Source organism: Cygnus atratus, chromosome 1 (genome assembly GCF_013377495.2).
Source record: "Cygnus atratus isolate AKBS03 ecotype Queensland, Australia chromosome 1, CAtr_DNAZoo_HiC_assembly, whole genome shotgun sequence".
Taxonomy (NCBI): Eukaryota; Metazoa; Chordata; class Aves; order Anseriformes; family Anatidae; genus Cygnus; species Cygnus atratus.
The window spans coordinates 188,552,109-188,579,188 of NC_066362.1; the positions used below are offsets into that span (position 1 = coordinate 188,552,109).

Genomic DNA, 27,080 nt, shown 5'->3' on the forward strand with positions numbered 1-27,080 from the left:
TTTGGATGTTACAGCTGGCTTTCAAAGGCAAGCCTAGTATAAAAGGGTCTAGCACTGGGTGTATGGACCTGAGTCAGTTGGTATTACTGCTCCCCACATCAGTCCTTCTCATTCAATGATATTCGATGGCTTATGCAGCTGTATAGACACGATGAAGCTCATTGTAGCTCTGACCTGTGCTTCTCTAAAGGCGTGGGGTGCCCACCCCTTATGATCCCACTGTGTCCCAGTGGAAATGTGCAGAGGGATGTGACAGAGCTGGGGGCTGGCAGTGGCCCCCTCTGGCTGCAGGTAGCCCACAAGAGCTCTCACGTCTGTGCTGTGGGGAACTGCACCAACACCTCTCTTCTGGTTCAGATTGTTTTACATTTCCTCTGCATTTAAAAAAAAAAAGTTTGTAGTTCTATTTTTAACACACACAAAAGAGAATATTTCTGTTTCATCACATGCTAAATGAGAAAATTACAAAGAAGAGTAAAAAGGATTTCATGAGAGAAAAGTGGCTTTCCTGAGAACCCTACACTTTCATTGTTATTGTTATATTTGTAACAACAAAGGCAACTCCTAAGCAATTCCTCTCACATTGTTTTGTTTTTGGAATAGGCGCCTGTATAAAAATGATTGCACAAACAGCTGTTCCACCTTTGTTTTAGCTGCTGCAGATGGTGGGACTGAATCCTCAGCATTGGTGGATGACAATGGCAGCGAGGAAGATTACAGTTACGAGGAACTCTGCCAAGCCACGCCGAGGTACCTGCAGCCTGGAGGGGAACAGCTAGCCATTAATGAGGTAACATCCTGGGCTGCAATCTGCTGTGGGGAATCTTTGCATTGTTATTGTGATGGAGTGCATGTTTTCCACAGGCCTGAGGCTTCTTATTAATAAAAAGTGTAATGACTGCAGCCATCATGATGAAGTATCCAGCAGCAGTGGCATCCTGCCTCTGACAGAGTCCAAGAGCAGATGCCAAGGGAAGAGCATGGTGACTACCACTTCATTGGGAGCCTAACTCGTTAGCTATATAACTGCTCTGGAGTAGGACTCTAATCATTCTTACTCTAATAAATGTATGCATGGGTTTCTGAAGATCCAGAAGTTTTAATTTCATCTTGTAAAAGGATTAATCTTGGGCACTCTAGTGAGATATTTTGGTCTTTTTAGGAATTTATAAATAGTTCAGTGTTTGTCCTTTGTCCTTCACATCCTCTTTCTCTTCCCATCTCAGCTGATAAGCGATGGCAGCATTGTCCATGCAGAAGCTCTCTGGGACCATGTGACTATGGATGATCAAGAGCTGGGTTTCAAAGCTGGAGATGTCATTAGAGTCCTAGAAGCTTCCAACAAAGACTGGTGGTGGGGAAGAATTGAGGACAAGGAAGCCTGGTTTCCAGCTAGCTTTGTCAGGGTGAGTAACTCTGTTGTTTTTACACCATTGTCAGGCAAAGTTCCTTGTATTAGAACAGAACGCAGCAATGACCATGGCATTAAATCTAAATGAAGGGCCCGATCATCAGCATCTTTGCATCTGCACATCAGTGGTGTAACTCCTAATGACTTCACAAGTTATAAAGCGGTAGAAAATCACACCACTAGCTCCTGACACCTTTTATTCTCACTTCTTCTTTTGTGTGTCCCATTTGTAACCAAAGGAGTTTCACAAGTAGAAATAAGGGCAGCAGGAAGCTCAGCCAGAAGCAATCAGTGTATTCAGAGAGGACACAGCAGTTTGTATGAAGGGCAGGGCAAAGCTATGCTGTATGCTGCTCTCTTCTGTTACTGCAGGGATTTCTTGATGAAATAGGCAAAAATTATTACCACATAATTCTGTAGGAGTCTGAACTCCTTAGTTGGACAAAACATAACATTGAAATATATTTCACAATTTATTTTACTTTTTGAGAGCCCGTAAGGAAACTTGGGCTACAACATATTAAGTACTACACAAAGTGCAAGATGTGGTTCCTGCTTTTACTATTCCTAGTTCTTCAACCAAAATGGGCAATCAGACAAAAGTGGACAAAGGAGGTGCTGTTATCCACATTGTACACACAGGGAGCTGGGGCAGAGGGAAACTATTTAGAAGTATCTGAATGAATTGTCTACTTTAGAAATTTTTGCTTATAAGCTGAGTTGGCCAAAATAGTACATGAACTGTTAGTAAGGGAGAGAAATAAATATGTAAAATACACAGGCAGCACAACATTATCTCTCAGATGATGGGAGTAGAAAGCCATTTATTTAGCCAACTAGACAAATCTCAGCACTTTATTTGAATACCCAATGAGTATAATGAGATAAATCCTGTTGCAGAACCCCCCTCCTTGTAAGGCAGGAATGGGAACATTTGTGTCACATGTCCTCTCTTAATTGTAAGAAGTTTGTAACAGTCTTGTCATGCTTTGTAGAAGTTGGCTGTTTTACTCTAGTTTGCTTTGTTTGTTCTGGCTGCAGCTGCGAGTTAATCAGGAAGAACTGCCAGAAAATTGTAGTAGTATCCAGGATGAAGAACAAGATGCAGATATCAGCAAACATCGTCAGAAAATAGCTGAAAACAAGGATCAGATGAGAACCAACGTTATACAGGAAATTATGAACACAGAACGAGTCTATATCAAGCATCTCAAGGACATCTGTGAGGTACATGCTTTAACCTGAAGGCATTCTGCTGACCTAGTGTGAACAAAACATCCCATCTAAGTTGAAAACTGGAGTATTTTCTCAGGTCATAATATTCCCAGTTGCACTTCTGAGGCTGCCAGTCAGAGCCTTGTCGTGCCCTCATAAGGTTTTCCTCTCCACAGACCGCCACAAGGCACCACTTCCTTTTTTAAAAAAAAAAAACATTCCATTTTTGACATGGAAAAAATAGTTCACTTGTCTAACTGCTATTTCCATAAAAATAAGTGAGAGGAAGTCTAGTTTATTTGAAACATTTTATCACTTGGTTTAGATAGAAAACTTGCAGTAACTAATAAAATCTGCTACAGTTCAGAGACTAAGCTTTTTGAAAGTAGCATGCAAAGAGAAAGTTTGCAGGGCAAGATTTTTTTTTGTTTTCTCCAGCGAAGAGACTTTTGTTGATGCTTAGGAGTTATGAAGTCTTTCAAGGTGTTCTAGAACTAACTTGCTTGTTTGAACTGTGAAATAGCAAGAACACAGTGTTTTTTCCTTCTTTTTATTCAAGCTTTCTTGGAAGACCACACTCAGTCAAGAAGAAGCTTCTTAATACTTTTCACCGATGTTTGCCTTTTCTGATGTGGACTGTGATGCATTTGACCTGTATTTGACGTGTACTTGTGGTTACCATCTGAACGGGTGCTAAGCAACCTATCAAAATATTCTTCCTATACTTGGTTTACTGGTTCTCTCTCTGTATTTGTCATGTTGTCATCCTTTAGTCCGCCACTCATTAGATTCTTTCATGGACAGCAAAGTAGACATGACAACAGTGTTGTGTTTCTTTTTCTGTTTTCTTTTTCTAGTTTCTTTCTCTTTTTTCTTTTTTTCCTTTCTTCCTTCATCTTTGTGGATCAGGCCTTTTTAATGCAGTTTATAGAAAGATAAACGGGAAGACAAAAAGACAAAAAATTGTTGCTAACTGGCAGGCCATTTTTTTTTTAAATTATTAAATGTAAGTTATGTCATTTGGATTCACTATTTACATACACTATCAAGTTTGACCGGGTGCCTAGAAGATGAGGGAGGAATTTGTACACACAGCTGCGTAGCTGCCATGGTTAGCTGAGTTCTGGGACACCGCTTTCATATTTTACTGACCTATTAATTTTTAGACTGCTATTAATGATTAAATCTCTCTAATACATATCTTCTATAACTCTTTTTTTTTTTTTAAAGACATGCCTCTTCAGTTCAGTTTAGTACAGAACAGCAAACACATTTTCCAAGTAGAGAAACGGTGGTGCATGCTCAGCATGTGGCGTAGAGGTGGTTTGCTTTCCTCTGAGTGAATTTGTAGGGTGGTACAAGCAGGACACAAGCTGAAAATACATTCAGGTAGGACTGGGACTGAGCCAGAAAAGCTACTGCAGATAATAATGCAAATGTGCCAGCCCTGCACTGGAATGAATCACTAGGGCTGGTGCAGTGAGAATCACAAAGCTGGTAGATACCCAGAAAAACCAGTAGTGTTCAAGAAGTGTCTACCGTCCGCATTAAAGAGCTGCACAGAGGCTCCTGTTTCTTGCTGGAGTTGTCCTCCTAATGGTGGTGGCTGGCATGCAGTGTAACCACTGAACTGTGCTCAGAGCAGATGGCTGTGCAGGAGACAAGAAGGCTTATAACAGTGCCAGCAGTGCTCAGGGATGCTTCCTGGCAAACCTCACTGGAGCAGTTGCAGGCTTTTTACAGCTGTCTGCTCCCAGAGTGATTTGGGAGAAACCTGGAAGCGGCTGAATGGAGGAGCCTGGCACATAACCCCTGTCATACCACTTACCCTTTGGACACATCTGCACCCAGGCACTGTAACTGATAGGGGAGTCTGAGCACAGCTGATGCTCCTCAATATCAGCTGCTGCTCTGCATCCTCCTCTCCCTGCTCAGCTGTGTGGAGCAGGTACCTGAGGACTTCCTGTCTGTGCGTGGTGGCAGCTGCTGAGCGTTGGAGCCTGTAAGAGGCCCCTGACCTCATCTTTGCGTCCTCACTATGTGGATGCTGATAGGATCTGATATTGGTTACTGAAAGCAGAATAGAATTTGCTTCGAGGGCATTTTCAAAATGAAGGACTTGGTTATGTATCTACTTACACTGGATACAAAGGAACTGGACCCATGTGATGTTCTTGCAAGTCACGAAAAAAAAGGGGAAAAGGGATTGTATTTTCACTTGAGTCTTGCTGGTACTATTACCTCCTTACCAGTACTATCTGGATTTTAACAAACAGTAGCACTCTGGCAGTATTATAATGTGTTCTTAATTGTGCTTCTGTGGCTTATACTGAGTCCTGCCTAGCTGCTGGTTAAGTAACCTGTACTTTAGCCCTTTTAGAAATTGTTTGTATATTAATTGCTTCAGGATTTGTTCTTCTAGAGAAGGACTGTTACGGCACAGGGGAATTACTACGGAAAAGCACGGCAGCTGAAGGAGTAGATGCAAGGGGCCTTACACCAGGCTTTTTTTGTCCAGTTTCACTGGCAGTCATAACAAGAAGGCACAAGTGAGCTTTATCCGCGGTGCATGTATCTGGTTCCCTAATGCATTCACTGTACTGTGAGACAGAAGTTGGATTGGAAGAATCAATTTGGGCATAAATCTGAAATTACTTGCCCAGTCATTTGTGCATGTCTGGGAAACCACTTGTGCTTGCAGATCACAGGATTTGCCAGTTCAGTGGGATGCTACAGGGTAGAATCTGTTTTTGTATCTTCAAACTAAAAAGGTTTTTTTGTTTTGTTTTGTTTCATTTCTAGGGTTATATTCGGCAGTGTCGCAAACATACAGGAATGTTCACCACAGCCCAGTTAAGCATCATTTTTGGAAATATTGAGGATATTTACAAATTCCAAAGAAAGTTTCTGAAGGATCTTGAGAAACAGTACAACAAAGAGGAACCTCATCTGAGTGAGATAGGATCATGCTTTCTTCAACATGTATGTTGCAGAAGTTGATTTTAGTTATGAAACAAATAAAACATGATAAGAAAATGCTGTTAGGGTGTTAGGAGGGTTGACAAGTGCCTATCAAATACTAATCTAAGTATAGACAATGTTTTAGAATGTAAACTATTTACAATTAAGTTAAAGAATTATTTAAATATTTCAGATTTCTCCTTATCTTTAGCAAATATGTATCATTGTACACAATTTTAGGTTTCTTTTTCAAAACCGTAGTGATCACAGATGATTTGGAATATCTACAACAATCTCAGATTGCTTAGTCAGGCATGCAACAACTTCCTAAAGAAAATCTGGATAGAAGGTGGTGGTGAAAAAGTCTTAATTCATGATAAATACCAGCTAAGCCTATAGCTGTCAAAGCCTCCTAATTTCCAAGATTTCCCAAAGAAAAGTATTTCTTGAAGTACTGGGCTTGATTGTTCTGACTGAATGGAGGCCTCTGTCTCTGTTCATACAAAGAAGGTACATAGTTTTGACAGTTACAAATTAGATTTCAGTATAGTTTTAAAGCTGGTTGTTACCGAGTTTGGAAACCATGTAAGAAATGGATTCATTAGTATAATTAGCTATAATAGGTATATTATTATATTAAAAAATATGCTTCCTTCTTTATAGTGAAATACTTTAGTTAAAGCTTTGACTTTTTTCTTTTTTTTTTTTTTGTCTGTAGCAAGAAGGCTTTGCTATTTATTCAGAATATTGTAACAATCATCCCAGTGCCTGCACTGAACTTTCCAAGCTAATGAAACAGGGCAAATACCGTCACTTCTTTGAGGCCTGTCGTTTGCTCCAGCAGATGATTGACATTGCCATTGACGGTTTTCTTCTCACGCCTGTTCAGAAAATCTGCAAATACCCTCTGCAGCTTGCAGAATTGCTCAAATATACCACTCAGGAGCACAGGTGAGAAAATTAAAAAGACAAATCTTAAATCAGTAATAACATGTAATTACTGAATCCTTCTGGGTAGCCCAACAGCAAGTCCTGAGATCAGGAACAAAACTCACAGTGACTCCTATAGGTGGGAGCTCCTGATGGCATCTTGGAACCGTAACATACTGTTAATGAAAACAGTATCTGAAACGTAGCACAGGGGACTGTCAGTATGTAAGACAGAATGAGGAATAAGTGAAAGAGGGAAAAGGAAAGGAGGAAGGTGCTGAAATAGGATGGAGGGAGGGATTTGTAAATCAGAGTGAAAAAAGGCCAGTGTGTCAAAGAAAAGAAGGAAGTCCACAGAAGAAAGGGAGAAGCTGCATAAATGTTGTGGACACATGAAAAGGCAAAGGGGGCCTTAGAACAAAAACACAATCTGAGCAAATTTGAAAGTAATGTTTTTTGAAATTTATTAGTAATAAACACTGCAGAGGAAAGGTGTTATGGAAAAAAATGTTTCTTGAACCCAGTAAAAAGTGTAGTTACAAACTTTGAAAGCACAGGGAGAACCAAGAGTGAAAAAGCTAAGAGAGAACGATTAATCAAAGGAAACAGCAAATACTGTTAACAAAATTTTATAAGAAAGTGTTAGCAAAACATTGTTATTCAGGGATTTCCAAGGTATTTTTGCATTTGTTGCATCATTGTTGCACAGCATTTGTTGCTGTGCATTTGTTGCATCTTCTGATGAAAAACTGTGCTAAAGGTAGGGTATACTCCACCAAATCTCCCGGTAACTTTAAGACAAATACTTCTTGTCCCAAAATAAATACAGAATACTTGGGGATCAGTATTTCCATACCAGTTCCCTAAAAATTTGCTGTGAGGATCCTTGTCATCTACACTCTTTGTAAACTTCTTCCTATCTGAGCTACTTCACTGGGTTTTCTGAATATGTGCTAGAACTACTGTTCATTTGTTTTTTCATCTCATTGTAAAGATCCCAGTCTCTCAAAACTGAACTTTTCACTAGACCCAAGAATAGCATTCCCTTTTACCTCTCTTCCCAAGCTGGGTCTTTACCATTCACTGTAGTAATGCAAACAATGAAAATCAGAGAAAAATATAAATCTGGATGGAGACCTTTACAGGACAGAAAATGTAGTGTGAAAGAATAGCTCCTCAGTAAATAGAAATTATCCATTAATTAAATAATTCTTCCATTAAAATGACACATATAATAACTTGTTAGACAGTTAACAGTTAAGAACGTATATGATGTCGTCAGGTGTTAAACATGTTGTGTTAGCATAGACCAGAAAACCAAAAGTATTACTCAAAGTGGGTGCAGGGCACATTGTAATTGTAACATCTGCAACTCAGAATTTGATTTTTTTTTTTTCTTAGCATTTTTTGTTAATTTAAGAAATTAATGGTTTTCTACTACCTGCAATTGTAAATTATAGCTAAATTATCAATTATTAATTAATTTGTGATTTTTTTTTATTTGTAATTTTACATTAATAATGTAAATTATTAAACCAGCCGGGATTGACTATGTACGAAGAACGCAGAAACATACAAACCTGAACTGAAATCCAAGTGACCAGTTCTATTTTGAACCCACAAGAAATACTTTTTTCGTTTGGTGTCTGCTAGGAAGCTTGCATACTAGAAGGGGCAATTTATTTAGGTTCCTCCAAAACACTTGTTTGCAAAAAAGGCCCAGACGATAGATTTTCTGCTGGGATAAGTAAGAACTGATGTTGCAGGTAATTAGCCTTCCTAGTATATCCCATGGCTGATTAACTCTTTGACTAAATTAAGATTTTATCTTTAAACGTCTGCCTTTTTACCTGGTACAACTGCAAGAAAAATGTTCCACTGTGACCCCTGTGCTCAAAGTCCAGGCACAGCCTGAGGCAATGCTTCGTGGGCCAAAGTCTGCAACTCTTTAACCTTGAGAAAATTCCCCTTGGAAACAATGGGATTTTTGCTAGGGACCGTAGGGATGTGGACTTTTGACGTTCAGGGGTTCATTTCTCTAGCCCTGTGGAAAGCCGTGCAATGACAATTGAAACAGGTATCAGTTTCCCTGCTGCTAATTTCCAACAGCTTATTCCGTGAGTGACTAAATCTGTAGGTGGAGTGCCAGACAGCTCTTGCCACCTTCTTGCCACCCACAGTGGCCGCTCTCCTGACCCGTGACCCAGCAGGCAGAGGTGCCTGCAAACACGGCCGTGCTGCCGGTGTCCAGAGATGCTCGCCTGTGCTCGAGCAGAGCCTTGGCACAGCTCCAGTCAGCTTATTCTTTCGGAGCTTTTTATTTTGTTTTTGTAGCACGACTGAAGATGTGCACAGCCTTCTGTGAAGGCCACGGTTTATGCGACGAGTGAGGACTAGCGTACACACCCACAAAGGAGGAACTGAGATAAGAGTAGCAGTGTGGCTATCATGCGGTCACCCCGTGGGACATCTCCCTGACATGAGACGGATCCTGTTATTGTTAATCTCACTTTTTATATACAGCGTGGCAGAAAAGGGTTTCCAGAGCTATAAACAGAGAGAGGAGAGCAATGTGCAGATGTAGAGGGGAAGTGCATCCATCAGCGGCGGCAGATGAAAATAGGAACCAGGACAGAAGCAGATAAAGAGGACAGTGAGGCTGACCCCCTTGCAGGGTTTATTTCTGGCTCATACTGTTTTCTACCTCTGGCTCCCTTTTCTGCAAGGGTCATTGTGATAAAGGAGGGAAGACAGCTGGGACTCATAAGGCAAGAAAAAAGTCTTTCCTTCCCTCTTCTCAGAGACTCCATTTGAGGAAGGTGAAGGAGGGAGAGATGCTATACAAAGGGGAACCAGAACCTGCCCACTGGCTGGGTACAGCTGAAAGCAAGTGAGGAGCTCAGGGAAAGAAGGAGGGAAGCAGGGCAGTGGAAGAAGGACAGGAGACTTGCATTCCACCTGGAGCAGGCAGGGGAAGGTGACAGCCTTGACTCTTTCACACTTGTTCCATGAAATTGGTCTGCTTTAACAGCATTGTCTCCTTTAATTCTTCTCTTTGGTGCTCATGTTCTTGGGTGCCTTACCCTGTTCAAGGTTGCTGTTGGTATCTTTTCTGGCTGCATAAGTTCTCTGTTCCTATTTGTTGACACAACCTTTGGAAATGAGAAGGAGAAAATATAGTTGTTAAACATGATTAAAGGGGTGTCCTTCACAATAAAATCCCAATCAGATTTTGCTTAAAAACAAATTACTTTGGTGAAATGTGTGAATCACTGAGGTGAATGGGAGTGTTACCATTGTTTTCAGTAGAGACAGCATTTCTATTCACTAATCTACTCCTCCTTACAAGTTTAGTAATTTGCTCCTGCACAAAATACATCAGTACACTGAATTGTACAGACAACTGTGTGAGCTTGAAGATAGCTGAGAATCAGCTGTCTATTATTTTAAGTACTCTGAGTAGAGTGATAAATGGGTAATGCAGGCCAATAGCACCATGTCACAGCTTCTGATTGCATCATTCCTATTGCGTAAGTGATATTTGAAACATGTCTACATTTCACAGTGATTATAACAACATAAAAGCTGCATATGAGGCTATGAAGAACGTAGCATGCCTGATCAATGAGCGAAAACGAAGACTGGAAAGCATAGACAAGATAGCGCGTTGGCAAGTGTCTATAGTAGACTGGGAGGTAAGTGCCTGACCCTTTCCTGGTCAAAGGTGCTGTGTACAGTACTTCATGTCCTCCACAGGATATATCTTTCTGTGTAGAAGGTAGTTTATAGTGTCTACTTTTCAACTGGTTACTGCTCAGGTAAAAGTCCTGTCGCTTCATTTGCAGTGATTGTGTTACTGATTACCTTGTTTGACTCAGGAAGAGCAGCTCATTGTACGTGAACACATCTTTGAGATGATACTGGAATGTAGGAATCATATAATTGTAAGGGTTGGAAAAGCCCTCCAAGACCACCCGGTCCAATCATTCCCCTACCACCAATGTCACCCACTAAACCGTGTCCCCAAGCACCACGTCCAACCTTTCCTTGAACACCCTCAGGGATGGTGACTCCACCAATGTGTTTTTTTTTTTTTTTTTTTTTTTTAATGCTGGTGCTGTAGAATCTTACTTGGATTTTTGGTAGTTTTATCAGAACCTGAACCCTCTTTACTGACTTTAGTAGGTGTCCTCCAGATTTATGCAGAAATAAAGCAGAGCAGAATCACATTCATTGAGTTTGCCTGTATAAGATTATTTACATTCTGTAGCGTTTTCAAATCTAATAATAAAAGTATAAGAAAATGGAATACATTTAAGACTTGATTAGTAAAATGGGACTGGTTAGGCACATAGTAAGATCTTGAAATATTATTTACTTACTGCATGTGTAATATATCTTCCTAGGGCCCAGATGTGTTAGCCAGAAGCTCGGAACTCATCCACTCAGGAGAACTGACCAAAATATCAAAGCAAGGCAAAAGCCAGCAGAGGACTTTCTTCCTTTTTGACCATCAACTTGTGTTCTGTAAGAAGGACCTATTGAGGAGGGACATCTTGTATTATAAGGATCGTATTGACATGGATGAGATGGAACTTGTAGACACTGAAGATGGCAGAGACAAAGACTTTAACATTAATGTCAAGAATGCCTTTAAGATAATAAACAGAGCAACAGAAGAGATTCATTTGTTCTGTGCAAAAAAGCAAGAGGATAAGAAGAGATGGATGGAGGCATGCGGAAGTGAAAGGAGAAGAGTTCAAGAAGATAAGGAAATGGGTGAGTGCAGGAATTTCCTCCCTAAAAGGTGGTAATAACAAAAAGGGAATGTTGTTGTTTTTCCACTTCTTTTTATGCTTTGTGCAGATGTGCACTCTGCCTTCTGGGAGTGTTGCCTTTTTCTTACCTGACATGGCTTTTAGCTGTGTAAGCGAAGCCTGTTCAGGTGTGTTTGTCCTGTCATTGTGGGCCAAAGGTTCAGAGCAGCTAACAAGGGTATCTAAGTTACAGTGTAACCTATGTCATTCTAGGGCATGGTGGAGTACAATCACAGAATCTTCTAGGTTGGAAGAGACCTCCAAAATCACCGAGTCCAACCTCTGACCTAACACTAACAAGTTCTCCACTAAACCATATCACTGAGCTCAACATCTAAACGTCTCTTAAGACCTCCAGGGATGGCGACTCAACCACTTCCCTGGGCAGCCCATTCCAATGCCTAACAACCCTTTCAGTAAAGAAGTTCTTCCTAATATCCAACCTAAACCTCCCCTGGCACAACAACAATGATACATAGGATATGACAACAGGCAGTTCACAAAGACCTATCACTAATAAAAATCCATCCAAAATCCCAGCAGCTATGTATGAGTTATTGGCCCCAAATATCTGTTCTTAAAGGACACTGTATTATAAAGCCAAGCAGCAGTAGTTGTAGATTTGTACTTCTCCTTTTTACGACATTACCTTTGTGCGGAAGAGAATGGCATAATTCATAAGAAACATTCTTCAGGCTGTGGATGGCAGATTAGAGTTGGAAGTGCACTGAAGTGGATGGTACAACTTAGAAACTCTTAAAATTTAAACAAGATGCTAAATATCATATTCCAATTTCACTCAAAACATCTGGTCACAAGAATAGGAAGACAGGAATAAACCTTAGGTTGCAAACATAAACCCTTTAATCTTAGAGGATTTCTCCTGTTTGATACTGTTGTAACAATGACAAAAATAAGATCTCCTCCAAATATATTGTAGATGGTCCATCTATAAGCTAAAGAAAACACTTTCAAGTTTGCCAATTCATATTCTAAAACCAATTTTAATTCTTTCCTATTGCACCAACTGCTGCAGTTAACCCCAATCACCTTGACTCCAGAGTAAGTAATGAAGCAGCACAGCTAACTTTCCCCAAACTTCTTAAAACAATCAGGAACATCAGGGTGTGACATTAGCACAGAATCACAGAATTGTAGGGGTTGGAAGGGGGGACCTCAAGAGGTCATTGGGTCCAACCCCCCTGCCAAAGCAGGTTCCCTAGAGCAGGTTGCCCAGGTAGGCATCCAGACGGGCCTTGAATATCTCCAGAGAAGGAGACTCCACAACCTCCCTGGGCAGCCTGTTCCAGTGCCCCGTCACCCTCACCATGAAGAAGTTCTTTCGCATGTTGGTGCGGAACTTCCTGTGCTCCATTTTGTGGCCGTTGCCCCCTGTCCTGTCCCCACAAACCACTGAAAAGAGGTTTGCCAAATCCCACTGTCTCCCACACTTCAGGTGTTTGTAAACATTGATAGGATCCCCTCTCAGTCTTCTTTTCTCCAGGCTGAACAGACCCAGGTCTCTCAGCCTTTCCTCACAGGGAAGATGCTCCGGGCCCTGTATCATTATATTATGGTCCTGTTGCGCACAACACAGATGGCTTTCATGAGTTGCTCTGTGTAGAGCTTATTCACGCATCTTGTGCTCCTGGGGGAGGGTGTTGGCTGCCTTTATCAGTTCACCTAAATGGAACTTTAGAATAATGTGGGTATTGGAAAAGGGAGAAGGTGATTTGAAGGTACTAGAGTAACACAGAGATGATGTCCAAATAACCCCTTTTTTAATAAAGTTATTAAAAACCTCAGCTCCAGCATACAATGTGATCAGTCAGCATTGAATAAATCACAGCTCTTGCCCTTTTGTGAAGAGGGCTGAGCAAAAGAAGATAAAATGTAAGCATTTTTCATTCCCATTCCTTCTGAAGGATGCTCCTGAGCTCTTCAGATCTTTATCTACACCTCTTCCTGCAGTGTTTTTTATGGAGCACTGGGCAAGTATGTTGATGAGGCCAAATGCTCTGTGTTGGGATGCTTCTATGGTTCACTCCAGCCCTTGCTGGTGGCAGCAGCAGGTCTGTCTTGTGCAGCAGTGGGGTGTTACCATTCTGTTCCTGGAAGGCCGCGCTTCCAGAAAACCCCAAGCATGGGGAAACTGCACAGGTGTAGCAGCTGTTATCATAAATGTCATTATTCTACTGGGAACTCATGAGATTCTACTGGGGAACTAGTGAGAATCAAGATACGACACTCAAAAGGGACAGCCATTCACCAGTGGTGGCAGTGATAAGGATGAGATTTGTCATAACAGCACTAGCCCTTATTTAGGGCAAGGCCACAAATCTCCATGGTGCTGAGAGCAAAGATTGCAAGGGAGGGTCCCCAGTGCTTCTGTTCTTAAGGCACTGACTGCGATATGGTGAAGACACATGCATGTGCAGTCTTTTCTGCCCGTGTAACATCCATCTTGCTGGAAACTTGCTTTTCAAATTATACTCATTATTCAGATTTAGTAGTACCAGTTTTGGCATGGGTGTCTTGAACTAGAGGAAAAATAGCTGAGTTGTAATAGCCAATGTCCATCCGGTCTTGTGAGTTGCAGTAGCTTGGACGTATTCTCTACTACCCAGAAGACTGCTTGTTTTCCATAATTTCGTCTTTTTGGCATAATTGAACATTTCCTTTAGCCAAAACCAGTGGAAAAGCTCCAGTATTCTCAACCTCAGGTTTAAATTTATCCTGTTGATTTTGTAAGCTATCTTGCTGGAGTTCACATAAAGCCTCTAATCTAACCACTCTGAGAACAAATACATACTCTTCAAATGGCATTTTACTTCTATTTTCAAAAACACTTTGGTCAGGTCATTGTCTCCCAAACCATATCTAGATTTTCTTAGCTTTTATGAATACATGTGAAGAAAAGGCCACAGCCAGAAAATCCTTCTCCAAACCACTAATAGTAACCCTACAACAGTGGTCTGATCTATGCTGATGAAACTGCTTTCATTTCTTTTGTCCATTTCCTTGTTTCTATAAAGGAAATAATTGCAGAATAAAATGAACGAAACTTCTGCTACCCCAAAATTATGGCTAAATGCTGTTGTATTTTAAGTTAATAGGCTGATTTAGGTTAGATATAAGGAGGAAATTCTTTACTTAGAGGGTGGTGAGGCCCTGGCACAGGCTGCCCAGAGAAGCTGTGGATGCCCCATCCCTGGAGGTGTTCAAGGCCAGGCTGGATGGGGCTTTGGGCAACCTGGTCTGGTGGGAGGTGTCCCTGCCCATGGCAGGGGGTTGGAACTGAGTGATCTTTAAGGTCCCTTCCAACCCAAACCATTCTGTGATTCTGTGATTTGTAGTAACTTCTTCATAAATTCATGTTGAAAAAGCAAAGGGAATTTTAACAGTAGAGAGATAGGCAGGCAAATGCAAAATAGAACCAAATCATCTGCTTTATTCTGCTTTTGAGTTGCAGTTTTTGTGCTCTTTGTGTGCATGTGAGTGAAATGAGTGAGAGCACGTGCACCCTGTTGTCTGCTTGTGCTAACAAAACAGATCCATATATCGCCAATGTCTTGTACACAGGGAGAGGAAAGTAGAGTGCCTGTGCATGGGCTCCAGATGACACCAGACACTTGGCTACCTTTCCTAGCAGATGTCTGGCTTCTCTGTACTCAGCACGGATCAGTACTTGTCACGTGGTAGCATATAGCATAGGGTTGGCCACACACTATAGCATCATATAAGTCATGCAAGTATGCAAACAAGTACTTCAGAAACCAGAGTGTGGGATCCAGCCCCAGTACGATGGCAGCCACGACCACATCACAGCCTGCGTTGGTGTCTGGCAGAGGATGTGATGCTGAGTCCTCTGGGTTGAGGGAATGCTGCCCTCCGCAGCCTTCTGCCATGTCTGTGCTGCTAACAGCAGTTCCTTGGCATACACAGGGCACGCCGTAAATAAGATAATGTCCACCTGGTATCTTGTTCACTCAAGGATTGTGCAAAGTAGTTACAACAATGTCTGCTTTATGCCAGACAAAAGTACAGAGTTTATGAAGACTGATGTGAGATAATATCGTGGAGTTTGTTCAGTGCACAGAAGGCTTTTCCATCTTTTAAAATCAAATCATTTATTCCATGTGGATGAGCAAATAAATACATTAAACACAGAGGTTGAAGCAATGAGAAGGTGGAAGGAAAGTAGGTAGCGTCGCCTTACAGAACAATACAAAGTTTGCCATAAGACTGAGTATTTCAAACATGAAGATATTAGGGGTTTACTTGGACCAATTTTGTGCTACTGCAGTACCAGTGACTTCAGTTTGTTACCCCAAGTTAGCTCAGATTGCCTGAAAAAAGAAACAGAATCTGTATTTAGATCTACTGCTACTATTTAGATCTACTGCTGCTTGCGATCTACTGCTGGGTGGCCTGTAGCTTTCAGAAATGCTGATTTACTTTTTTTTTTTCCCTTCTGTAGTTATCTAGAGCTATCTGTAGAAAGAATTTTTTGTGCACTTAGTGACTGCCATTTATGGAATTGTAAAGCAAGCTTTTCCCAGTTATCTACTGGCAAATTAATGTTTTTATTGTTATCCCAATGAAAAACTGTTTAAATTTACATGGTGAGGGAAAACATAAGTCTAAAAACTTTGGGTATATTACTGTTAAGATTTACTTAGAATTACTAAAAAATGGTTAAAATAGTTTACCTATTAGTTTTGATTTAATGTAATCAAACATTAGATTAAAATATTTTTACACCGTTGCCCTAATTTACTCTTTGCTATAGGAATGGAAATCTCAGAAAACCAGAAGAAACAAGCCATGCAGAATGCCCGTAAGTCAAGGCATGGAAAAATGAAAGGTGAGCATGTAAGAACAGCTTCACACTCCTATTTTATTCCAGCGTGTTTAGTATTGGGGAAAAGTGCAATGGTTGAGTTTCTGAATCTTTTAAAATTTTGTCTTGGGTTTACATGGTGTTCAAATTATTTACATTAGCCCATATTTCAATTTCAAATACCTTTGTAAACTGTCTACGAAATGAGCTTCCCAGTCTCCTTCAGACAGCAAGTCAGTATTATCTCTTTGCTGGAGAAGAAACACAATAGGTACAGCAAGTGTTATGTTTAAGCCTGTAAGAAAGTGCTCGCAGAGATTAAATTCAAAATGAGGGTTACTGTTTCCTTCCTTTGCTTTTACTCAGACAGCTTGTTCTTCGTTAGTAATACCGTGCTTTCTGTTTCAAACGCTCTCATGTACTTTCTGCTAGCTGCATGTGGCTGAGTGCATGATATCACACTCAAAATGGCTTCTCATTCTTTCTTGCTAATTTGATAAAAGTGCACAGTGATGGACTAGAAACTTGTTTTTCTGGAAACCTTTCTTAGTTGTTTTCTCTCTCAGAAAACATGTGATTTTGTCTTTCCAACTTTAAGTCAAATTTGGGTAACGTCTAGGGTGGTGAGAGAATAAATAGAACAAGTGGGAACAGACCAAGTCAGGATTTAGGAGTATAGGACTTAATTTGTCCCTACTCCCTGGGATTAATGCTATTAAAGCATTTTCTCTTTTGCAATCACAGCATATCTGTAAAAACCTGTCTGGATTATCAGGGGAGTGGCTAAAAATTGTGATCAGTAGATTCTGTTCAGAATATCCAAGGTCAAAGTCTAAGAACCTTAGCCTGGAGAAATATTTTCCAAATTGAAGAAATGCATTTTCATTGGTAGTAATATTTTACCCAGTCTTATTCTAGAACTGATTACAGTAAGAGTATGTACTTTAAAAAATGTTTCTCCTTTGAAATATCAAAATTTACCCTTGCAAGCAATGTTGTCAGGCTTTGTGAAACTGCTGCCTATTTTTTGGTAATTCTGTAATGTTATTTGTACTGGTACTATTTTCTTCCTAAGACAAATCAGTGCAGCAATTAAAAAGTGTAATGGCAGAAAAGGTAACATCTAGTAGCGCTTTTATTTAATATCATGGCAAAATTTATTCTGACTTTACTGACTATTGGCTTTGTTCCATGCTGCCATGCTGAATTTCCCCCCATATTGGTCACTGTGCTAGCTGTCTCATACACTTCCTTAAATCCTTCCTGTTGCAGGTGTAAGCTATAACGGGTGTCCTATGCCTCCTCCACACCAAAGCTTGCATCCCATCCATCAGCGCCACATCACCGTGCCTACCAGCATCCCACAGCAGCAGGTCTTTGCCCTGGCAGAACCCAAGCGGAAGCCATCCCTCTTCTGGAACACCTTCAACAAACTCACCCCATTCAAAAAGTGAGAGGGCAGGGCCTGGGAAGGACACTAGCACAGGGGGACTTATTCCAAGGAAGGACCTTGGAGACACAGATAAGCTTATTTGAGCTCAGTGAATCTCCAGTTTTGGAGGAAAAACCTTAGGCTCCCTTGAGCCAGAAGTACCACCTTTGTCTAGAAGAAGAATGAAGATCCTCAGCGCTGCTCTGAAGTAAATGTTGCCAAGTGTCAGCATTGCTGATGAAGAGTGGTTCCCCTTCTGACAAAGACAACTTGCTGTTACTCTGAAGCAGCAGTATTGGATCTGTTTCTTAGTTAGGCTGAAATAATGATGGAATCATGCAGGTCATTGTAACATTTCGTTTTTCTTAATCTTATACTGATGGCCAAATTTAGGATAGGGAGGAGTTTTTCTTTAAGGGTATGTCAGCAAGGAATCTTGGGAGAGTTTTCTCCTTTTGGAGAACTGGGCAGGGGCCACTCATTAAAATCGAGTGGACAGATCCCATATGATTAACACACTGATGCAGAATTTGGTGGACCCTAACCCTTCCTGTCTTTTTCTATTAAATTGCCAAATGGCAGGAGAACGTCCCGCAAGGCCTTATCATATTCCAGATTGGAACGGGGAAATTTTATTCTGTCATGTAGAAACATGGACAGAGTGCAAAATGGACTACAACGATGTGTGCGTTTCTTGCATACAAGTGGAAACAAGAGGAGCCAAGGGCATCTCTGATTTCTTTCAGTCAGAGCAATGTACTGCTTGCATGTATGCTCTTCAGTATAGAGCTTTTATATCACTCTTTGCTCACCTCTTAGCCTGGGAGACGCTTCTTTATATTTCCAATATGCTTATTTCTCTGTGAAAAAAAGTATTTTTTGTTTATTTTTTTTGTATTGGAGATAATGTGAATGTATAAAGTCGGAGTTGAGACAGTACGATCTGACCGCTGACTGCTGTCTGTGTTGCATAGTTTTCACGCTTTGTACTCTTTATTCATATAGCTTCACTTAGAAAATGGATGAATGGTAATGTAAATATCTCCATTAAGTTCTTGAAGCAGTCTGGATCCATGACTCTTCTACACGGGCAATCAACAGTGGGTTGTGACCAATTATTTCTTCACTAAGAGAGAAGTTCTTACTGGGAGGGACAAAAAAACTGTGTGGACCTGAGATGGATTTTTGTGTCAGAATCATCAGTCTGTGTTGGAAGGGGAAGGACCTGACTTGAGCAAGGTCAGCAGCTCTGGTCAGCGTCTGCTGATCTACATCGAAATAATTGGCCCATGACATGAAGTTGATTTGGTAGACTAACTTTTAAAATGCCACCAAGAAGAATACAGGATCTTGATATTTTCAGCACTGATCATTTCTGCTTGATAACTCACTAAGGATGACAAGACTGCTGGTAATATGGAAGGAAAGAAAAACTCCATATGTTTCAGAACTGATTTGTTATGAATGTCTTTCAGATATCCTATGCTGCTGATTAGGGGCATTATTAGATGATAAGGATAGATCCAAGAGTATTCTCTTGACAAGGGACACAATCAGCTTTGTCATGAATCTGTAATATATGAAGAACAAACAATGGGCTAGAGGCCAGGCATCTTAAAAACAATGTAAAAAAAGCCTTATTTTAAACATGTATTTGTTCCTGCTACTATTGTTACCTCTTTATTTTTATTTATCGTCAGTGTTGTGAAGCCCACTAGTCTGATGATCTTGTGATTTGATAACTTTGTGGCAACTTCTGCAAAGCCCAGGTTTGTAGTTTTGATTTTGAATGACATCTTTGACAACTGTACATTTCAAATGCCTTGTGTATATAGCTCAGCAATAATGCAAAGTCTGGTGATGCTCAGCCAAATCGTTCACTGCGTAGTGAACTTCGTTGCTTGTGCTTTTCCATAGCAATGGAAGATGACCTGAAACAGCTAAAAACTGGAAATATGCACTGACATTTTCAATGACTCAGCTTAAAGAAACTGCACAGGAAAGTTAGTGAAAAAGAGCTGTCTGGGTTCTGTTTTCCTTTTCATGTTTAAAACAAGCCATCTCCTTTCAGACTTTTTTTTTAAAAAGCAAATTCTGAATACTTAATTTAAACAGAAGAAACAGACTTCCAAATGCAGGCGTGGATCCATGCTCTTCCACTTAAATGAGCAACCCTTTTGTGTTTCTTATATACCCATTTTTCTGGGTACTTGCCATATTCAGGCCTGCAAACCAAAGTGGTGCACGTACCATGGAAGTGGAGACTTCCTTTTTTTTTTTTTTCATAATCCCATTTTGAAATATTTGTTTTAGATTTTTAAAAAAGTTGGATTGCAGTGCACACCCAGAAGCTTGCCCAGCTTGACCTGAAGACGTTATGAGATCCACACATACTTACATATTTGTCTTTGAAAAAAAGATTTTAAGATGTATCTTCTGACATGTCAGTGCCCATAAAGGCGCTTCCCATGTAGTGCTGGTGCCTTAGCCCTAAAAATGAACAGAAATGTTTGCCTTTGGTTTTGGATGCAGCAGTTTTTTTTCTCAAATAGAACTTAATTTCAGAGAGAGAAAAAGCAAATGTTTCATGTTGCAGATTACTCAGGACAGTTTTATATATAGTGCCCTACATACAGATGTGGTTGTTTTGTAATATTCTCTGTGTCTTTCTTTGCAATCTGGTCTTCGATAGATCGAGGATGCCAACACAGTATGCATTTTATTGGGCTATATGTCTATTGGTCAAGGAATGTGCTGGCTATGCAGCAAGACTGATAAAGTTATGATAAGAATAGTCAAATTTAGACTACACCATAATCTTTTAATCAAGTTATAATTAAAGGAAAACACACAAATTATCCAACAATTAAGGCAAATATTTACTTGGGGGTCGGCCTGACTTCAGAGTCTCTGGGGAAAAGGGTTGCAAATAAAATTTTAAAGTTTGTATTCTAGCACCTCTTCCCTTGAGCAGAACCTGACAGTCCTGATCTTCCTGATGACAAAACTTTTCAAAAGGTGTCTTTTCCTCTCACTTTTGCATGCTTTAAGTTACTGTAAAATATTCTAGGGCAACTACTAAGCATATTTGTGCCTCGTTTAGCTAAAGCACAGCCAGAGCCTTCCTGATGGCCTGCTGAGCAGAAAACCTCAGACTTTTTGCATGAGATGCAGTAAAATATAATTGTCCTCAAATGTGTTCCCACTGAGTTAGGAGAATGCCAAACCATAATTGCATCTAACTCAGAGCATTTGATGTATAAAATAATAAGATTGTTTTACAAGTGGCTCTTGCCATGCTAAATTTCATGTTGAGTTTTAGTGGTCAGTGTAATAAAGGAGTTCAAAGACAGACTACTCAAATGTTCCACATTTTAGTTGTCTTTTGAAAATAATCATAGCAGAGTTTTGGAGCCAAAGGTCTTTAGCCATAACTAACACAGTATCTTTCTTTGACTGCCTTTCTGCTTTTTTTTTCTATATGTGGCATTTGTTTGTAGGAGATGCTTTCTGAATGATCTCTAATTTAAAACGATTGGTTGTAAATACTAGGGATGACTTGCATATGTATTTTATTTTGACAAGTGTTTTGTAACGTTTTATCTTACATCCATTACTTTGTGCATCTTACCATCTGTGTGCTGTTACACGTTGTAAATCAAGTGTCCTGGCTACAGAGCAGATGAATTGGCTGTTGACGGCTGAAACACTATGTATAGGACTGCAGTAACTTGATGTGTATTTGTTCTGAAGTAATTGCATTACAAGATTTATTTACTCTTGGAACATTGTCAAATGAATCTATTTTCTGGAAATAAGTACAAACTTACATTCCCATTATTTTTCTCTTATTGTACATGTTTTAATTAAATAATGTACAGCTGAAGTTCCTCAGCTGTGTCTTATAAAACTTTATTGTACAGTTTTAAAAGTGTTGGATTTTTTTTTTTTTTGGTCTACAAAGTCTCTTCTGTGAGGCAAACATGCCTCAACTATCATCTTTATTTTATTATTGTAAAAAGAAAAAGAAGTTACACCATGTTCTGTTGATTTCCCAGTAACAGCTACAGTACTTCCCAGCACAAATCCAATTTAGCAAACTACTGAACCCCATTCCAGGGTTGAACTCTTTAATATCTAGACAAAACCCATCCTTGTTACTGTCCTAGCAACATGCAGCTACTCTCATTGTGCTTTACCTTGTCCTAGCAGTCCTCTTCTACGGTACCCCTTGGAAGTAAAAGTTGGAGGTTCAGCTCGCTGCTCTGGCTGGTGGAGAAAAGTCCTTCCTGCTCAAGGCTGTGTTAAACATTTATGTTTCACTGAGACACAGTAGCTTCAACAAAATAACCTATTTTGCTGAAATCTTTTCACGAAAAATGTTTTTGTGAGCTCAAATGCTGGCAGAATAGTTGGACTTGGGCTTGCTGACTGATTCTCCCTCCTGTCAATGTCCATGCTTTTATCCCTGTTTCTTGCTTCACCTCACAGCTGGGAGTTTCCCGGGCCTCCAAATGCCATTGCTGCACAGGTTTTGTGTTGAGTGCTCAGATATCAGAGCGAAAGGCACAATGACCACTTGGTGAGGTTGGATGTCTGAAAAATACACCTTGAGCAAACACTGGAGTACAATGTCATGGCCAGGAGGCTTCCTTGAGCCTATCGGTTGGACCAGGTGACCCCCAGAGGTCCCTTCCGAATTAAACCATTCATCTGGCCTCGGTGACCTCATTTGTACATTTTATTTCAAGTTCTGACATTCAGGCCCGGCTCTGTAGGTAGTGAAGTTCTTCAAGAGCTGATCTATAAGGTGGAGCTTTTAGTTCACATACAGACAGCACTGCTTGTCTTTTTTTCTATTTTTTTTTTTTGTAATTATTTTTCCTGAAGGGTGCTACATGATCTGTGCTTACTGACAAAGATGAGGATTCAGGCCTTTCTGCATTACAGTATCAAAATAGAAATGAAAAAGTCATCCATGGAAAACTGCACATCACGTAGTCTGTAAGGAAAGTGCACGAGTATTTTGTGTGTTTCTGAACCTTTTTCAAAACTTGGTGATTCTCTCCTAACTAGCTGGAGAACGTGTAATTGTGAGAAAGCGTCCAAACTGTACAAACTGCAAGCACAACTGGGTAGGGTTTTGTTCTGGTTTTGTGTTTTTTAAACTTATATCTGTGTTAGGTTTAGTTCACTGCAGCCAGGACTGACTTTTCTTCATCCAGGTGAGTACATAGGGTTGGAAACTCACATACTTCTGCTATTAAATATTTAGGCTCTACTTTTAAATAAAGAAATGTATGTTCATACACATATCTATTTACACACACCTCTCTATAGACTCCATGTGGCATCCCCAGATAACGTCTGCTGCCACTTAGGGTGGGCAGCACCACACAAGTGACCCACGCCCATCGCACCTCCCCGTGTGCCTGTGTCACACCTTACAGTTCAGTTGTGCATCTTCCTATGGGAGGTCTGGGCAATGTTTTACCTGAACCATTTTAATATTTTGGGTATTGATTTAGGCCAAAAGACTGCTCCATAGACAAGCAGGGGTTGAAACGTGTCGGCACCGCGGGAGTCTGATGACAGCAGCGTTCAGAAGGGGAGAGAAAAGGGGCACCACTGCCTTTCAAGGGCTGAGTTTCACTCAGAAGAGAAGCCCAGGAGGATGTGGGATTTGTCGACTATTTCTCCTAGTGATTTTTGGAAAGGCAAAACTGCTTCAGGAGGAAGGAAGAGCTCCAGGTGCTCCTGAGGGACTTTGCTGACAGAACCAGGGACACTGCTAATTCCTCTTTGTTTCTGGGACACAGCAAATAAGGCAGAAGGCCCAATATGTGCACTAAGGTAAACTTTCAGAAGGCAAATTAGCTAGGAACAGTTAGCATTGGCCTGAACCTATGAGCATACCCCAGACTTTGGAGACACCTGCTCACGAAGAAGTGAAGAAATATCTAAAAGATGCTCTGCTAATACGGTTGGATACAGCTTCACTCAATAACCACTTATCTCATGGTCATCACTGCCATGTTCAGCTCCTAACAAAGGTAATTAGCACAGCTATCAAACTAAACTGAAATGCCACTATTCCTGCCGTTTGGATGCAACATTATTTAAGAGCAAATGATGACCTTTTGCTTCTGTGTAATTATTTCCAAGGCATTTTTCTGTGACGAGACAAGAAAATAGAAAATGACTGATGGTAGTATTTGTCTTTGAGGCTATTCCTACAACAGAAAAAAAAAATCCTACAGAAGAAAAGAAAGAAAAAAGCATCACACTGGACTAATGCTGCTTGTCTAATGGGTAAGAAGAAAAGGATTTTTTGTCATGGCTCTCATTTCTTCTCATTAGCACAGTAGTGCTGCTAATTGGGCTACAGAAGTTCATTGAGGGAGAGCAGCTAATTGCTGCACGTTGTCCTTTCTTTTTCTTTTGCAATATTTTTTATTACCACAGGGTGGTGGTGAAGACCTTAGTGAACACTACTCACTGCTCAGTTGTTCCAATGTTTTTTATGCTACTAAAAATGTTACTTGATACACAGACCATGCGTGCCATCTCTTTGCAGTATGGGAAACCCCTTCAGAGAAAACTTAGGGTTCTCAATCACTTGCAGCAACCAGGATGACTCAAGGCCACTTATTATAACACGTTAACTCCTTTTACTATCGGTTTTTAACCTTCACTGTTCCCAATCAGCATTTATGGGGCTGACGATACTCTCCGTTGCTTTGCCTCTTCTAGTGCTTAGAGAGCAGCAGTTTCAGGAAGATGCGGTGAAGCATCAAGTTATAGCTTCTTCAGATTTAGTTGCCAAGAATAAATTTAGGGGAACAATAACTTTGACAGATGCTTGAGCAGCTAGATGGAGCACTTGCTAATTACACATGAAGAAGTTCTTTGTCATTCATTTTATTTACTTCGACTCAATCTTGTTACTTCTTTTCCATATTCACCTAATATTTGTAATGCCATGTTCACAGTATTGTTATGTTTTAATTTCTATCCTCTTTTTGTCCCTACTTCCATTACAAATTGCTTGATACAGGAACTAACTTTATACATTTTTTCAGCACAATAATGGCATTAGACCTGCCTTCCATCTTACAAACCAACCAAGCTAACTGTATAACGTATCTGTGTAATGGAACAGGTAAATCAAAGCTTTATTAATTCATTTTAACAATTTTATTTCACATAACAGTGGTAAAAGCCAAAGTACAGAGCACTCCAGCTTGCTATTGGAATAAATAAAAAGATTCCAGTTTAGCCTTCTGTTTTAATTATTGAACAGCTCTCAAAATTAAATCACTGACCTTTGAGAATTTAGTGACCAAGCAAGTGCTTGTCCTCAAGGCACAGGTTTGGAGCTTGCATTCCTTTACAGGAAGCTTGTATACTCAGATGAAAGATGTCTAAGATCATTGCAAGAACAAAGTGAATGAGGTAAGACCAAAGATCCTATATATACATACCTATATATAGATGATGATAACGATGATGATGATGATGTTGTCATCGTGTGATGAGGAGGACATATATGGGGACCAAATACCTCCTTAAACAACTGGGAATGGAGTTTTCTGTCAGGGGACAAAGACCGTCAGACTTCTCTATGGGGTGCATCAAATCCTAACAGCATCCCACAGAGCACTTCTTCCTTTTGCTCTCCTCTAGAGTCCTTTGACTAAGGCAGCAAATGTTTACATAGCTCAGAAGTAGCCAATGTTTGATGCATTTTCAAATTTTCAACTTCCTTTAGCACAAACTACCAGCAGCAGATGAAGGGGGATTTTACTGGTGGGTGAGCAAACACTTCTCTGTAGACTGCTGGTGAAGGCACCATAAATAACATTTCCAGTACTTGTGGAATGTTTTGGAAGGCAGAAGGAAAATATTAAAGGACGTGTCCCCAATTTAAGGTCCTACCCTATAAATTAAGTTAGAAGAATATTTAAATTGAATATTCCTATAAAGGTGCAATCATTCTTAATGAGAAGATGGTTCTGGTCCTCCGATCTGGTTCTCTTTTTACGTGGTATCTGTGTGACTTGTTTTGTAACTCTGAAATGATGGTGACAATGCTAGTTAGTATTTCCAAAGTAATACTGATCTTAGTGTTATTTTTGCATTAATGAAAGAACTGATTTAAAAGGCAGTTATGTAAAATTTACTCATTCTGGCTACTGTTTTTATCTGTACACATATTTAACCTCTATAGCCTAAGATTCTGTGCATTAGACATTTATGCATATTAATTCCAAATAGATTAGACATTAATTTTGTTGTTATTTCATTTTGTCCCTCCTTCTAACCTCTTCCCATTAATTACTCTTATACTGCCTTATACCAGAAACATCCAGAATTGTGTACTTCAGCGGACCTCTATGCAAAGTTATAAAATAATAAGGATTCTCCAAGGAAAGGATAAAAAGATGTTTTTGATGTAGTGTAGTTGCATGAGAGGGGGAAAAACAGACTAAAGACCTGTTTTTGCCAAAAAGTCCTTATTTGATTCCTCATTTGATTGGATAAATAAGGACTCATTGAGTCCTTATTTGATTCCTCATTTGCCCTCATCTCACCCTGCTCCAGCTCTGACCCTCTGTGAGGTCATTCAACTTATTAACCCAGAAAAAGACTAATGCCAATAAAAGAAGAAAAAAACATGATTGTTTTGTGCTGAGTTAGCGTATTGAATTGCCTTAGCTCACCTCCTGCAGGAACCACAGCCAGCTTGTGGGAGATGAGAGGTACAAACATGCAGTCAAGAGCAGGCACAGGGAGAAATGTAGGTGGAAGAGACCTCTTTCTTCTCGGTTGTGAGCCGTTTGACTAACTCCACTACATTATTTTTCCCTTAAAAAGATGTTAGATAAATACTGAATTATTAATGGCCAAGACAATCTGGTCTGAAGACCCGAGAGAAGAAGAATTTCCTTACAGACTTCAAATGCATTGGGTACTGTTTGTAGCAAGTCTTTCAAAAAGGAAGGAGGGAGCTGGAAGAGGTAGGCCATCTACCTGCACCAGTATCTCTGTGGACTGTCTTTGCAGAGTTATTTATTTCCACAAATCACACTGCATTAAAAAAAAAAAAAACAAAAGAAAAAAAAAAAGAAACAGAATGCAATGCTCCAAATTACAGAGAATTAAGGTATGTTGTAAATTATATAAAACTGAGTTAGTTTCAGCAGTCTAATGAAGCTATGGCTGATATTCCCAGCAAATTATTATTCAAAATAGTGCCCTGTAGACTCCCAGACTGTATTTAATGCTATATAGACACCTATAAATGAAAAAAAAAAATAGATGTGGTAAAAACCCATTTCCTTTTTTCCTGCATCCTTTTCTTGGGCTCACATGCTATATATGGGGGAAAAGACAATCAGGCAGACATAGGCAGATGTACTTTTTCCTGTCTTAAATCTTTCAGCCAAAATCATACAACCTATCTAAAGA

The 27,080-nt window shown here is 40.1% G+C and overlaps 1 protein-coding gene across 11 annotated transcripts in view; it reads left to right on the top strand.

Annotated features, from left to right (window-relative positions):
* Nucleotides 1–21,537, top strand: part of SPATA13 (spermatogenesis associated 13) — a 47,560-nt gene extending 26,023 nt beyond the window's left edge. For 2 of the 11 annotated variants that reach the window (XM_035542410.2, XM_035542411.2), the window contains 9 exons: nucleotides 654–790; nucleotides 1,227–1,406; nucleotides 2,453–2,638; nucleotides 5,429–5,608; nucleotides 6,306–6,538; nucleotides 10,083–10,212; nucleotides 10,924–11,296; nucleotides 16,127–16,201; nucleotides 17,450–21,530. In XM_035542410.2, the coding sequence (XP_035398303.1) occupies nucleotides 654–790; nucleotides 1,227–1,406; nucleotides 2,453–2,638; nucleotides 5,429–5,608; nucleotides 6,306–6,538; nucleotides 10,083–10,212; nucleotides 10,924–11,296; nucleotides 16,127–16,201; nucleotides 17,450–17,631 (1,676 nt within the window). In that variant the 3' untranslated portion in view covers nucleotides 17,632–21,530. Of the gene's footprint in view, nucleotides 1–653; nucleotides 791–1,226; nucleotides 1,407–2,452; nucleotides 2,639–5,428; nucleotides 5,609–6,305; nucleotides 6,539–10,082; nucleotides 10,213–10,923; nucleotides 11,297–16,126; nucleotides 16,202–17,449 lie in introns of all 11 variants that reach the window. The other 9 variants (XM_050714251.1, XM_035542412.2, XM_050714257.1 and 6 more) reach the window with 7 other exon arrangements.
* The last annotated feature ends 5,543 nt before the right edge of the window (nucleotides 21,538–27,080 follow it).